The 16099-nt window shown below is 35.8% G+C and overlaps 2 protein-coding genes across 2 annotated transcripts in view; one reads left to right on the plus strand and one right to left on the minus strand.

The window, feature by feature from the left end:
* babam2 (BRISC and BRCA1 A complex member 2) overlaps positions 1 to 10348 on the minus strand; it is a 91913-nt gene extending 81565 nt beyond the window's left edge. Inside the window, exons 1-4 of the mRNA XM_042774556.1 lie at positions 10224 to 10348; positions 7557 to 7709; positions 4563 to 4639; positions 380 to 474 (exon numbers count right to left, since the gene is read on the minus strand). Coding sequence (XP_042630490.1) covers positions 380 to 474; positions 4563 to 4639; positions 7557 to 7693 — 309 coding nt within the window. The 5' untranslated portion in view covers positions 7694 to 7709; positions 10224 to 10348. The remainder of the gene's footprint in view (positions 1 to 379; positions 475 to 4562; positions 4640 to 7556; positions 7710 to 10223) is intronic.
* Positions 10349 to 10853: 505 nt separating this feature from the next.
* LOC109107321 (ribokinase-like) overlaps positions 10854 to 16099 on the plus strand; it is a 29046-nt gene continuing 23800 nt past the window's right edge. The window contains exon 1 of the mRNA XM_042774585.1: positions 10854 to 11674. Coding sequence (XP_042630519.1) covers positions 11619 to 11674 — 56 coding nt within the window. The 5' untranslated portion in view covers positions 10854 to 11618. The remainder of the gene's footprint in view (positions 11675 to 16099) is intronic.

Genomic DNA, 16099 nt, shown 5'->3' on the forward strand with positions numbered 1-16099 from the left:
TGTGTGCATTTCAAAAAAAACATTTATACCCTGTCTACAACACATTTTTTTCACACTAGATATTAGAAAAATATTTTTGTGGGGTAAAAGAGACACCAAAAAAAAAACATACACAAAAACAAAAAAAAATACTATTTTTATTTGTCAGATTTGGTTAAATCTGGTCTCTCTGTACAGAGAAGATCTAAACTGAATGCATCATCTTGCATGGGTGTTGTTTTTTCTTTTTGTACATTCATGTCTTCTTACTACTATTTATAAGTACAGTATTTGTATAGTTAGTCTACTAAACTACTGTTCTGTAACATTATGCTTATATAAACTTCTATATTCAGAATGCAGGGTAATGACGTCACATAATTATAATCTTAATACTCACCGGGAGTTCTGATGGTTCAGGAAGGAAGTCAGCATCCTCTCCGAAGATAAAGTCAGGGGGCAGTTCTGGGTCTTTGGCATTGAAGATAATGTCCCCTGTAAGAAGAAAGGGTTAATCACGATGATCATTACTTAATAAATGACATACTTCATTGATTTACATCGAGTTCAAGCCGAATCACATTTGTAAACTCCTTTTGAAGCAGCACTGAAGAGTTCCACTATGTAAAAAGCAAATCTCACTGTGTCAAGAAGATTTACTTTAGATGCCAATATGATATTTACACACTGTACTCACTGTACTTTCAATGTAAGCTCATTATGTAAAAAATAATGGTAGCATGGTTGTTTATCAAAGCATGATCTTATTCGACTGAACAACTAATGCCAGTATCAAAGACTATTTTGTTTCCATGGCATAATGGCTCTTGAAGCAACACCAACTCTCAAAGGGCAATATAATACTAATGGACATTAGCAAGCCACTGAAAAAGCTCCGATATAAATATTGTTGGACATGTGACACCATTTTGATGAGCTTTATCTATGTGCTACAGGTAAAAAGGTACAAATTCTATACTTCAAAAAACATTTGTCATGTTCCATTAATCCCTTAGAAAGCACACAAACAAGCTTTCAGAAAAGGATTTGGTACCTTTCTGGGAACAAAGATGGGTACTACAACATACCTCACTGGACCGTGTCAAAGTACATAGGCTATTAATTTCTTTATCATTATTAAGAACCATTCCTGTATCACAAAAGGTTACCACAACATTGACAAGGATTTTTGACACTTTAAAGGACTAAACATATGTTTATCTCATTCAAGATATACACAAAAAGTTCTTGCAAGTGTTATGAATACCTCAGATTTAAACAGGTGGAAAAACAAAATTGATTATTAAAGCTATTAATAATTATGTACATTTTCACAGTAAGCTGCAGAAGATCTGGTGAAACAAAAGACATATTTACTTCTGGTACTTTTTTTGTGCTTCTCAGAGCTTCAGTAGCCATACACTTTTGAAGTACTGTATAAGTTAACAACTCAACATCAGTGTTTCAAGCGACATTGTTTCAAGCTTTATTGTTGTAGCTTGCTTAGCTCTCATCAATGTTCCTATCAGACATGATGAACTGACTGTTTTCTATTGTCCTCTTACATTATCAGCAAATGATTTTCTTGTTTAACACTGTAAAGCTGCTTTGACACAATCTGTATTGTACAAAGGGCTATATAAATAAAGGTAACTTCACTTGACATGATTTTAGACCATCACATGTTCAAATAATACATATTTCTATTTATACAGCCATTCTGTTTATCTTATTTTTCATACTTCTGCTCCTCAGTCTTTTCCATGGATAAAAAAACAGAGCAAAATAAACACAAGACAGTAATTTTCCACAGATGGAGCACAAGGGAAAAGCGCCTGGATGATGTGTGTCGTACATCTGTCACATCTGATGGCATCTTGGAAAAGTTGCCAAATACCTAAAAAGAGATAGCAATGGACTTGGCATAGAAGCGTAAATGTTGGGCAATAATGCAGCACTACCCAAATTTACACCCTGAGGGTAGTCAAAATGGGTACCACTCAAAAAATACCATACCAGCTGTCACAAACTCTTGTGAGAAGCAGAACATCGGAGGATGTTGTTTAGTGACTGGAGTGCTCTCTTTGCATGCAAACAACAGTCAGCACTCCTGCCAAAGCTTTAGTATCACAAGTAAACAATCTGCATTCTTCCTGGAAGAACCGCAACAAAATGAACCACCTAGCAATTAGAGCAAGCTACAGTTAAGAAATGTTAAGATATTTCTTTGCTTTTTTCCCCCTCTCTGTTTCTCCTGAATCTACAGTAAGCAGCTCTAAGTAAAAATAAATTGAGAAAATGAATTCCATTGATGTTGGGACATACAACACAACTCCACAGATCCATCAAATATCATATGATGCAGAGTTTCTGGAAGATTCTATAATAATCTGCATAGGTCTGGAATCCCTTGGCAAGTTATCGGCAAAACAAAGGCGATTAGTTATGAAAAGGTCTTGAGTCACTTTTCAGCTGTCAGCCACTGGCAGTTGTACAATTAAACCCAGGAAGCAGTTCCAACTCTCAACTCTGTTATCTTTCTTGATTATTTAGATGCAGAAAAAGTTTAATGTGTTTCTAACATAATAGATTTTATGAATAATGGATATGTGAACGCATCAGCTTTCCAAGAAAATCATTCAAACCAATTTCTATCTGAACAATACCTAAAAAAAAAAAAAAAAAAAATTATTTTAATTCATGGAAAGAACTGTCAATAAAATGTTTAATGGACTACTCCCTGAAAAATGAAGCATGTTATTACTTAACGTGAGAGGAACATGTTATTACTTAACGTGAGAATACGGATGTAATTCAAATACTGATTACTATGATTTATTGTGACACAGTGTTAAGAATGTGCACATCGCTCAGCGATGCCTCCATTTTAGTAGTAAATTGGATTTTCCGTTTCAATTTGCACTTGAGCTCTGACCTTCAGTAAAGGCCACTAATGCAAAAATTTAACATTATTACGCTCTGATAATGCACAACTAAAAGCACTGCCTCAGGCATGCACCAATGCCCTCAAAATGACCAACAACCAAACTTCTTCATCAAACAATCCATAGTTTTTCTTATAATTCTTCTAAACAGATACAAATTACAACATAATATTACAATTAAGTCGATAGCCATGCATCTCCAAAAGGAAGAAAGCCTCACTGAGTAACCTTGATTTCTCACTGTCAGACTGCATGACAATTCCAGCTCCAAGAAATTTGTTCATATGTGGCCTCCGTGAAAAACTGCTTGAGTTTTTGAGTGTCTCATGACTCATGACCTATAACAGGAACTCCCAATTAAGATCACTGCCGAGTTATAATTACTATGCAACCTCATTAAACATCACTGAGCTGTGGTACTTGAAAGCATTTCAGACAAAACTTCTAAAAGCCCTTCTCAGAAGCTTGTTTCCAAATCGAAAGAATTGTGCTCAGTGCACCACCATTACGAAGTCTTGAAGAATCTGTGTAATACACTTTTATTGGTCTAACATTTGCAAAAAAAGTTCACAGCGTAATGGGCTGAAAAAAAAAATCAAATAAAAAGAAGGGCTGGCTAGGCACTAAACAATTAGTCTATTACAAAATAAAGCAAATAAACAGAAGGTATATGAACTTCTAGGCATGAGCTCCCACATATTGAGCTGTGATGCTCATGTCGCCAAGTCTCACCAATATTTGTTATATTTATTTAGTTTTAGTTTTTAGTACTTCAACAAACTAAATGAATATGAGAAATATTACCTTGACAACTACGTGAAAGAAAATAATTTATATTTCATTTAATGTGTATTTTATTAATTTATTTTTATGGTTTTAGTTTTAGTTAATGACAATAATCCTGGGTGTATGGATTAATTTCACACTACCTATGTACTTTTGGGGGCTTCTGGTCCCTGCTGACTTTAATAATACGGACAAAATTGTTGAAACATTCTTCAAAATATCTTCTTTTATGCTCCACAAAAGTGTTATGAGTTTGGAATGATATGCAGGTGAGCAAATTTCATTTTTGGGTGAACTATTTCTTTAAGTATAAATTGATGTTTGCCTTAGCAAGAATGAGTAATAAGATGTTAAATTACAAAAATGACTCTCATGAACTCACTGGACTGGATTACAAATAAACTGTTTATTAAACACAAAATATCACTGGCGTTTAATGAATTTGCCACCTCAGCTTTAATAAGGTTTTAAAAAATCACTAGCACTTTGATGACAAATCCCAGATCTGAAGTTGATGATAACATGTCAGAAAATACAAACACAAAGAGACTCTCTGAACAGAAGTCAAACAAAAGCTACCATGATGTCTTACCTTCTACAGTATTTTACAAATCCTTTCAATCCTTTTATTCTAAAGTTGTATTGTAGTAAACAACAACAAGATGATTTATATTGTACATTGCAGTTTGAAACTGTAATAAATCAATAATGCATCACTACACATTAAATCAGCACTATTACAGCATGTCCGACAGGAACATATCACTAACAAACCACCATCATCAAACTTCAGCAACTTATATATTCATGAGTGATATCTGATCTGTTCATACTCATAGAGCAACTACTTACATTTGAGAGTCTCTCCAGCATATGGAATGTGAAGTTTAAATCTGTCACAGCATGGACCAGGCATTAGTGATGTGCAGCTATAATGAAAAAGGGGGAAAAAGTTCAATTCCACTTCAATAGCTGAAAATTAGCAATAAATAAATAAAATCATTTAGCAAGGTTGCATTCAATTGATTAAAAGTTACAGTAAAGACAGTAAAGCAGAAAAACAGTTTTCAAATTTACATCACCAAATATTAGAATGATTTATTAAGGATTATGTCACACTGAAGACTGAAGTAATGGCTGCTTTTTAGTTTTTAATTTATGCCGACTCGTGCATATGATCTGCTCCGTTTGATCGCGTCTTTGGACCGGAGCCAAAGTTCGGAGACTGTGTGCGCTGCCGCAGTTCACGTGACACAACATGAAACCAGACCTTATTTGCACCAATCAAAAGCTTCTTTACACTGTCTGAATCGTTCCCTATCGCCTACATTGTGCACTACGAGCCATTCGCTATACAGGAAATACTACACTGTGAACAAGTGAGCGATCAGCCGGCGCTTCAGCGTCCATTTATAGTGCAGGGGGTGGGCGCTTCAGATTCTAGAGAGCATTTGATTGGTCAGAAGATTTGATGAGAAGATGAAGTATGATGTGACATCAAAAAAATCCTTAAGCCGTTTTGGCGGAAGTGATGAACTGCAAGCTTTGAATGCTTATATCTTCTAAATACGAATTTTGTCACTGTTTTGGAGCACAGTGCCTTATAGATAACTTTAAGACTAATATATTGGTTCTAACACTAAACTTTAAAGGGTTACTCCATCCCAAAATGAAAATTTTGTCATCAATCACTTACCCCCATGTCGTTCCAAACCTGTAAAAGCTTTGTCTGTCTTCAGAAAACAATTTAAGATATTTTGGATGAAAACAGGAAGGCTTGAGACTGTCCCATAGACTGCCAAATAAATTACACTGTCAAGGTCCATAAAAGTATGAATAATGACAAAAAAAATTTTTTGGTATGGAGTATCCCTTTATATTGATTTTATGGGGACTTTGAAGCTCCGCGAGCATGGTTTTCGAACTGCAGTCCCAAGAGTTCATCTTGCAAATGTCTGTTCCCTTCTTAACAAAACTTCTTCTCCTCACCCGCATCAACAAGGACTTTTCAAACTCTGCTGCACAGTGCTTCACTGAAACCTGGCTGAGTGAAGCCTAGTCATCATATGTTTACAACTGTGACAATGAGCGCTTATCAAGATCAACTAAATGCTGGATTTCCAAAAGTATGTGTAATATTTAAAGATTGTGGCATAGAATCCTCTATGCGAGTCCAAGAGTTTTACACACTGGTCTTTTATTGTGGGTACATTACCACACCCCTAAACATGATGCGGTACAAAACGAAACGTGACTGGTTGCTTTACCTGTCAGCCATATGGCCTCTTGGGTGGACCTTGGCCATTCAAAGTGGCTAAGGTTCCCAGACCTTCTGCCGACAGTCTGAAAGTCTGGCTACGTGAGACTAAGTGAAGCCATTCCGGACAGCATGCGTCATCTAGCGGCCTTCCAGCTGTTCAGAGCAGATCGCATCACGGAGTTAACAGGGGAAACTGCTAGGATCTTGTTTGTAGAATTCAGTTCGGCCTTCAATACCATCATGCCTACCTTCTCTCAGACAAACTGACCCAGCTCTCCATGTCCACCCCAATCTGTCAGTGGAAAACCAGCTTCCTTACAGACAGACAGCAGCTAATGAGGCTGGGTAAACTCACATCCAGGACTCTCACAATCAGAATTGGTGCCCCTCAGGGATGTACAGTATGCTCTCCCCACTGCTCTTCTCCCTGTATACGAACCAATGCACTGCAAAATGATACTACCATCATCAGCCTCATATACAACGGAGACGAGTCTGCTTACAGAAAGGAGGTTAAGGAGCTGGCTGTCTGGTGCATTCACAACATCCTGGAGCTGAACACGCTCAAAACAGTGGAGATGATAGTGGACTTCAGAAGGAAGCCCCCTGCATTCCCCACACTCACCATCAAAGATAGCACTGTGACTGCAGTAGAGTCATTCAGGTTCCTGGGCACCACCATTTCTCAGGACCTGACGTAGGATACTCACATAGACTTCACTGCTAAAAAGGCCCAGCAGAGGTTGTACTTCCTTCGCTAACTGAGGAAATTCAACCTGCCACAGGAGCTTCTGAAGCAGTTCTACTCGGCCATCATTGAGTCTGTTATGTGTTCATCCATAAGTGTTTGGTTTGGTTCAGCTACCAAATCAGACATCAAGACAAGACAGTCAGGACTGCTGTGAAGATTACTGGTTCCCCCCTGCCTAACCTCCAAGATCTTTACACCTCCACAGTGAGGAAAAGGGCTAAGAAAATCACTTTGGACCCCTCACTCCTAGCCCACTCTCTCTTTCAACTATTGCCCTCTGGCCCACTATATTCAGCCTGAACAATTAATACTTTCATAACTATACATTGTCCATTATAACCGACACATTTATACATATCATCTGAAAATTATACATTTGTAAACTACATAAACTGTACACTTGTAAATAACAAATAAGTTTCTCTATATTTCTACTTCTGTATTACATTACATTTTCTGTTTTTCTTATGTTAGTGCTATATTTCATCTCTACTGTGTAATTCCTATGTATGTCTGCACTATGATGTATGTTTTCACTATGTCAGTTTTTTCTTCTGCACTGGAAGCTCCTGTCCCCAAGACAAATTCCTTGTGTGTGTAAAAATTCTTGGCAGTAAAGCTCTTTCTGACTTCTAGAAATTTAAGGAAGCAGTGACCGACAGTAACCTCACTGATTAATTTTGAAAAGTCCCCTCTGCTTTGTAGAATTCTGATTAATCATTTATGATTGGATTTTAAATCATCAAGATATTAGTCATATTTGTAACTTGTAGAACTTATAGATGCATTGTTCTCAAAAAGTTAGATGTTTTTGTTTAGTTTACAGAACACTCACCCACTCTTGAGGTCAGTGATTCTGAGACAGCTGGATGAGTCTAAACCAACCCGTCCATTGCGCACCACAGAGCAGAGTAAAGGCCGCAGCTCAGGAGAAATACGGCTCAACGCCACCTCTGGAGAGAGACTGTTCATCTTCCAAACTCTAGCACTGTCAATGTAATGAGACACCATGAATATACAGAAATTTAGATGTTCATTCCTCATCAGTAATACCACAGGTACCACCACAGTTTAATCTGCCCTGCAACCATTTCATAATAAACCTAAAATAATTTTACACTTCTCATAATAACATAGATCTCTAATGTGTTTAGCACCATTTATTTATAAAAAAGCATCTGTCAGTTGAACTTAAATAGAAAATATACTGTATTACTGTATATTACTGTTATAGGAATGAGATTAATAACAACAATAAATTATGTTTAAAATAATATTATTTAATTAATAATTATTTTTTTATTATTTTATTTACTTCCTTTACCTCTTAAAAACACCAGTATGAATGTAATGTAAACTGAGACACTTAATTTTGAACTTTCAAAGTGCACCACATAATTTTTAAATGTACAAAATTTTCTTCCGGGGTGGCATGCCCTCAGACCCAAACAGAGTGCAACAGATGGGTTACAGAAGTAAATGGCATTCATTTTCTCCATTGGGTATTTAATTTTTAACTTTTTCCCCCTTTTTTTTAATTATATTGCCAGCAAATATTCCTGTTGAAAAACTAGATCCTTTATGATTCTGCAAAAAAAAAAAAAAAAAACCTTCCATTAATTGAAAAAAAAAAAAAAATATGTAAAAAAAAAAAACTATAGATATGCATAATCATAATTAAAAATAAAAAATAAACATAAAAAAAATACATTTCTATAGATATGCATAATTTGCATTAAACATGAAATATACACATAATAAACATCAGTAGTTTTATATTTTTCCAGCATTTTTATTTTATTCATGTTTGTGATGTAATTCACCAACACTAGTTGGTTTGGTTCATGGTTTAGAATTTATTTATTTTTATTTTTATTAAACAAAGACTTGACTTAATGAATGCATTCTTAATAGTTCCAGAACCATGGCCACTAAAAAAGTGGGCAGGTTCTTTTGCATTCTAAAGAATCCAAGATCCAGCATCTATACATTCTCACTTGGTCACCTTTAATTATCATAATAACTGCAATGACTGCTGAACTTATGAAATCAGTTTTAATTGGAACAGGCAACTTAAAGGGATACTCCACGCCAAAATGAAAATGTTGTCATTAATCACTTACCCCCATGTTGTTCCAAACCCCTAAAAGCTCAGTTCGTCTTTGGAACACAATTTATGATATATTTTGGATGAAAACCGGGAGGTCTGTGACTGTCCCATAGACTGCCAAGTAAATAACAGTATCAAGGTCAATAAAAGGTATGAAAGTCGTGGTCAGAATACTCCATCTGCCATCAGACATGCAGTCTGGGTGGCACAGATGAAACAGAAGAGCATACGGTGATATAGAGACTGTTTACAAAGGAATTGTTGAATAAATTCTTATTTTTGTTTTCTTCGCTTACAAACAGTGTTCCCGTCACTTCATATAACCCAGATCTGCACATCTGATGGCAGATGGAGTATTCTGAAGACGACTTTCATCCCTTTTATGGACCTTGATACTGTTATTTACTTGGCAGTCTATGGGACAGTCACAGGCCTCCCGGTTTTCATCCAAAATATCTTAAATTTTGTTCCAAAGACGAAAGGAGCTTTTATGGGTTTGGAACAACATGGGGGTAAGTGATTAATGACAAAATTTTCATTTTGGAGTGGAGTATCCCTTTAATAGGAAAACAAAGACAATCAAACACAAATGCGGTTGGCCCTGAAAAGTATACAGACACACATAAAATTGTACGTCACTGGATTTGTTAACCAGATATCAAAGTGATATCAGATATCAAAATACACAAACAAATGATGACAAATATTTTCTCAGAACAAATGTGTCTGAGCTATGTTTGCAAGTATCAATTAGTCCCACTGTCACTGGTAATGGATATACTAAGTTAATTCCACTCAACACTGATGTCCTAACAGAATAACCTCAACAATAAAAAGGTTTTGAATAGTTTTCTTCTTATTTTTTTGAACAGTATTCTTATTATATTCATATCTCTATCTATATTGTACTTTTATAATTTAAAACCTAAATAACTTGTTTTGGAAAACGTTTAGAGAAGTGTAACTTAATGCTATCACAGTAATTAAGAGTAGAAATAAAAACAGAAAAGACTACAATGCCCTTGATTAAACTAATTAGTGGGATTTGCACAGTAGTATAAAATAAATAGAACTTGTTTATACAAGAAAAGTAACTAAAAATCCTGAGTTCAGCTGTGTATAACAAAGCTTCTAGAAAACATTATAAACACTGGTATTTAACAATATTGTCAAGAAACTGCACAAACAAACAAAACAACAACACTACCGCCGCTGAGCTTTATTTCGTTTGTTGTTCAGTTTGTTTTGGAGCTCCAGATCTATGCTAACAGACTAGCTAACATGCTATTCCAGCATTATGAACGAGTATTGGCCTAATGACGTTTCTTTTATTATCAAAGCAGTCATGTCGCTAAAAAAAATTTTTGTTAGTAATAAACGACTTTTCGGTACCTTTTTTATGAGATATAGCACAGATATCGAGCATGGACTTATTTCCCACTTCCGCTGTTGTTATTGAGAGACTTGTTTATGGATGTTTAGAAATATGCCTGATAATCTTACCACGGTATAATGAAATTACTACCTGAATAATGCGTTCGTGTGGTCAGTAATATATTATAGTAGATAAAACTGAATTATCTACGTGATATTTATGTTTCGGCACGTTCTGAAAGTATAAATCATGTATTTAGAGACAGGAGAAAATAGGGACAGCTCAAATGCATGTCTCGTCACGTGCGTTTATGTGCTGTCAAATAGACGTGAGAGCAGTACTGCTTTGACTATTTAGATGTGGCTTTATCAGTGGACGAATAGGTAAAGTGCAAACTATTATAATGTACAAATAATACTAAACACTAATTAATATATACAGTTGCATGTGATATTGCATGAATTCTTGTGAATAAGGTGATTAATCAAGTCTATCCCACAAATAATTAGTGGACTTTGATAATAACTGTCCAGCTAAACCAGGCGAGATAAAGAGTTTTGCAAAACTCTAGAAACACTTTAACATACTGTCTCTGATTGGTCCTCCAGGCCCACTTTCATAATTATTCTGACTAAATTTGGAACTGGATATTATTGTTACCAGCACTGCACATTTTAACTAATGACTTCAGTAATTTGTCAGATTGTCCTCCAGGCCCACTTTCATAATTATTCTGACTAAATTTGGCGTATTGCATCTTATTTACATGACAATGTATGCACTCACTCCCTAGAAAACTATTTTAATAATAATTAAAATAATTAATCTATACTTATAATACATAACATTATTAAATATTTTCTCCTACATGTAACGGCCATGTAACTCTGTTCGTGCAGAGATGATAATATCTATTGAAGGGTCATGCCCACACAGCAAAACACTTCAAGGGATTCAAACCATTTAAACTGATTTGAATCTAAGTATTCAGAAAATGTAGCCTGGACTAAAGTTATTTTGAGAAAATGTAGGCTGTTCCTTAGCCGCCGGCAGGCTTTTACAGCCCCCTGAGGCCTGCTGAGAGATTTGAGCAGATTAGCACTCTACCATTCACATACGTTGCCTGCACGAAAGGGATTGAATTAATGAAGGATTTCCATGGTTGTTGTCAATCACATGATCCAGTCCTGAAATAATCATCCACATTAGTGCAGGCATGCTCAATGTAGAGCGTAACTACCAATATTTAACCATTTAAATGTTGCTCTTCAATTTTGTTTTCTCAACATTTGATTAAAAATTTCCATAAATAATGTAAATTTATGAGTTTCAGTTATCTAATGTTGTAGTTTTGTATCTGTTCAATCTATTTTATTCAATATAAATATATCTCTCTTTTTTAATATTAGGACATGTCTGAAGACGTGAGTGTTGTCGTGGTGGGCTCTTGTATGACTGACTTAGTTAGGTACTGTAAGTCATCAAAGGATTTCATTGTCATAAGTGAAAATGGGCTCAAATCATATCATAATCATAATCATATCAAATCATATGTCCTCCCATGTTTAAAATGTGGGGGCAAAAATGACTTTGTAATGCATTACTCTGTCCTGAAGAATGAAAAGTGATTGCAGCAAAATCTACTATGGCAACAAACAATAGAGAGCCATGTAATCATACTGCATGTACAGTACCAGCTGGTTATGAACCATGCATTCTAGCAGAGCATTTTTTCACATTATGATATCTTGTGAATTATTTACTAATACCTTTGTGTTTGTGTACATTTAATTTGGCATATTTAACAGCCATTTTTTCAAATATAAATATGAGATCATTTATTTTAATTAATTGATTCAACCATTTACCATAATAGATGACACACGGTTAAAAAAATGGCTTCATAGTATTTTCATGCCTCTAAAAAATCAGTTATATGGGGGCATACATCATTCCTTAATAAAATGTACATTTCTGACACTGAAAGATTTTTATTTAGGAAATGCAAGCAGTTAGTCCACTGATACACAACCTTTGAGTTGTAATTTCATGCATAACAGGTTTTTTTTTAAAGCATTTTGGATCAATAAATTTACATTAATGGCATTGTATAATAAACAAGTGTCCACCCTCTATTATTAGCTTAATGTTCAATCCTCAGATATTGTTCTATATGGTGATTTCATGCTCATGTGACAAACTCTCATACTGGAAGTGGAACATATTCCACATGCAGAAGGCAGACTTTAAGTTTTTTAAATAACTCTGTAAGGAATTAATCCTTCCAGCAGGAACCAAATAAGGTCCAACAAAGGCAGATTTGGGGAACTGCCTTCTGTTCTGCCTGCTCTGTCTATTATTAATATTTCCCCAAGGAACTGATTCACTGGTCACAATTGCCGCCGGCAAGTTTTTTTCAGCGTCAAGTGTGTCCCAGTCATCTTTTCTGCAGTATTTACAGCTCAGGTGAACCTTTTGACTGGAACGTGGCCTAAACTTGGAGTTGTGCAAAATGGTTCAAAGATTATTAATTTGATATTTTAAAACAGCACAGGTAAAGTGACATAAAGATAATGGAAAGTTTTGGTGTTCTGCTTTATACACGTGTTTAACCATTGCTAAGCTATCCAGAGTCAGCAGTTTTCTTTCCACACATAACTTAACTAAATCATACTCATTTCTTTCTTTGTCATTCTCCAAGTGCTCAAAACAAATTACCCGTTATGAAAAAAATCCAATTGCTCATACATTTAAAAATCCAGTCATCACTGTTGGCCTTTGAACAGAAGAGATTGCATCAATTAGGCAATAGTTTTGATGGGAAGTGTGTGTTTGTTTTTCACTAGGATGTTTTTTTGGAGGGTGGCTGACACATTTCACCCATCAAAGTGCTATGCATGGCTTTGATGTGTAAAATCCAGTTTTCTATGTGGCTTGTGTTTGTGACAGTCAAACGGAATCAGACACAAGTCTTGTGTGGAACATCTGTGTGTTTGTGATGAAGCCAGACAGTGCCACCTGCTGATTACAATTTGAACCGATTAGTGTGCCTTCACTGGAGCCTTCACTATCTTCACTTGCTAAGCGATGTTAGTCAAGAGTGTGTATGTGGCACACTCAAACTCTGCATACAGGTGCATCTCAATAAATTAGAATGTTGTGGAAAAGTTCATTTATTTCAGTAATTCAACTCATGTGAAACTTGTGAAACTCGTGTATTAAATTTAATGCACACAGACTGAAGTAGTTTAAGTCTTTGGTTCTTTTAATTTTGATGATTTTGGCTCACATTTAACAAAAACCCACCCATCTCAACAAATTATAATACTTCATAAGACCAATAAAACTTTTTTGGTGGACTGTTGGCTTTCTGGAAAGTATGTTCGTTTACTGTACATGTACTCAATACTTGGTAGGGGCTCCTTTTGCTTTAATTACTGCCTCAATTCGGCGTGGCATGGAGGTGATCAGTTTGTGGCACTGCTGAGGTGATATGCAAACCCAGGTTCTGCATTTTTTGGTCTCTTTTTTCTCTTTTTTCTCTCATTTTCCTCTTGACAATACCCCATAGAGAATCTGTGGGCAGGTGCCAAATCCTGCTGGAAAATGAAATCAGCATCTTCAAAAAGCTGGTCAGCAGAAGGAAGCATGAAGTGCTCCAAAATTTTTTGGTAAACGGGTCCAGTGACTTTGGTTTTCAAAAAACACAATGGACCAACACCAGCAGATGACGTTGCACCCCAAATCATCACAGACTGTGGAAACTTAACACTGGACTTCAAGCAACTTGAGCTATGAGCTTCTCCGCCCTTCTTCCAGACTCTAGGACCTTGGTTTCCAAATGAAATACAAAACTTGCTCTCATCTGAAAAGAAGACTTTGAACCACTGGGCAACAGTCCAGTTCTTCTTCTACTTTAGCCCAGGTAAGACACCTCTGACGATTTCTGTGGTTCAGGAGTGGCTTAACAAGAGGAATACGACAACTGTAGCCAAATTCCTTGACACGTCTGTGTGTGGTGGCTCTTGATGCCTTGACCCCAGCCTCCGTCCATTCCTTGTGAAGTTGACTCAAATACTTGAATTGATTTTTGCTTGACAGTCCTCATAAGGCTACGGTTATCTCGGTTCGTTGTGCATCTTTTTCTTCCACACTTTCTCCTTCCACTCAACTTTCTGTTAACATGCTTGGATACAGCACTCTGTGAACAGACAGCTTCTTTGGCAATGAATGTTTGTGGCTTACCCTCCTTATGAAGGGTGTCAATGATTGTCTTCTGGACAACTGTCAGATCAGCAGTCTTCCCCATGATTGTGTAGAATAGTGAACCAAACTGAGTGACCATTTGGAAGGCTCAGGAAACCTTTGCAGATGTTTTGAGTTGATTAGCTGATTGGCATGTCGCCATATTCTAATTTGTTGAGATCGTGAATTGGTGGGTTTTTGTTAAATGTGAGCCAAAATCATCACAATTAAAAGAACCAAAGACTTAAACTACTTCAGTCTGTGTGTATTGAATTTATTTAATACACGAGTTTCACAATTTGAGTTGAATTACTAAAATAAATTAACTTTTCCACGACATTCTAATTTATTGAGATGCGCCTGTACTCTTCGCTCAGGTCTCAAATGTTCCTATAACAATAAACAATAACAATAAACCTCAGGCACCTTATCTTTGATTCAAACTGTAATAGATATTAACTGTAATAGATAAATAATGTAATATATTGTAATATATATATTATTACTGGTAAAACTATCATTTAGCAACAAGTGATCACTATATACAGTAGATGAACCATGCTAAGTCAAAGAAATTTTAAAGAATACCATTGTACCATATACATAAAAAATTTGCTAAAAATCTGTACTGTGGCACTGTTTAGTATTGTTTTGATAGTCTTGTATAACTTGTATTCATAGTTTAATATCTGTGTTTATCCTTAAAGTATGTTTATATGTTTATTATGGTACACAAATATGGTACTGTCATACCACTTGTCGAAAAAAAAACAAATTACTATAGAATTTTTTTTTTTTTTTGGTTTGTTTGTTTGTTGCTCCATTGTTGCTGTTGATGTTTTCTGTCCTACTTTTATAAAGTAGTAAACAGCTGCTTGCACCGCAACCTATGACACAGAACACCTGTTGTGTTTCTGCTTTTGGCACAAAAAAAGTTACAGCATTTGTATCAGAATTTGGTTTGTGGGAGAATGACTGTTGCTCATTAAACAATAGAGGGACTGTAAGCGAGGAGTTAGGGTGAGGCCAGTCTGTCTCTAACCTGCGACACAGACAATGACTCAGTCACACACACTTGGGTAAATGTTGAGTACAGGTTGTGAAGTAGAGCATGTACTCTCATACTGCAGACTAATTGAAAAATTAATTTAATTAATAACTTGTATTCACTTTACATGAAGTATATAATTTTACTCAAGTAAATTCTCAATTAGTTCTTCTTTTTAATTTGTATATCTTTATCAACATAATATACCACAGTTAATTAAAAAAACATCATAACCAGTTGAAATCTCTTCACTTACTACTCATTTTACTGAAAACTCGGCAGGATCTTTGTTCATCTGCATTGACTTCTTGTAATATTCCCACCACTAACCACACCACACAAACAACTCACAAGTGAAAAACAACTTTATCTGCCTATTCTGCCATCACATAAACATGGGCTCCTGGAGACTTGGATTGGGGCCAGACCGTAACTAGATGTCTGGGATTAAGAGGTGTTTTCTGTTGTTCAATAGAATGAGTAATAGCTGCTAGTTCTGCTCGGGTGAAAGGCTGATGGAACCCGCTCTGAAATGTCACGCACTAAGGCAGCACAGCAATTAGCTTTTTAGGTAGTTCAGGGCACCTGCCTTAGATTTAG

This window comes from Cyprinus carpio, chromosome A17 (genome assembly GCF_018340385.1).
Source record: "Cyprinus carpio isolate SPL01 chromosome A17, ASM1834038v1, whole genome shotgun sequence".
Taxonomy (NCBI): Eukaryota; Metazoa; Chordata; class Actinopteri; order Cypriniformes; family Cyprinidae; genus Cyprinus; species Cyprinus carpio.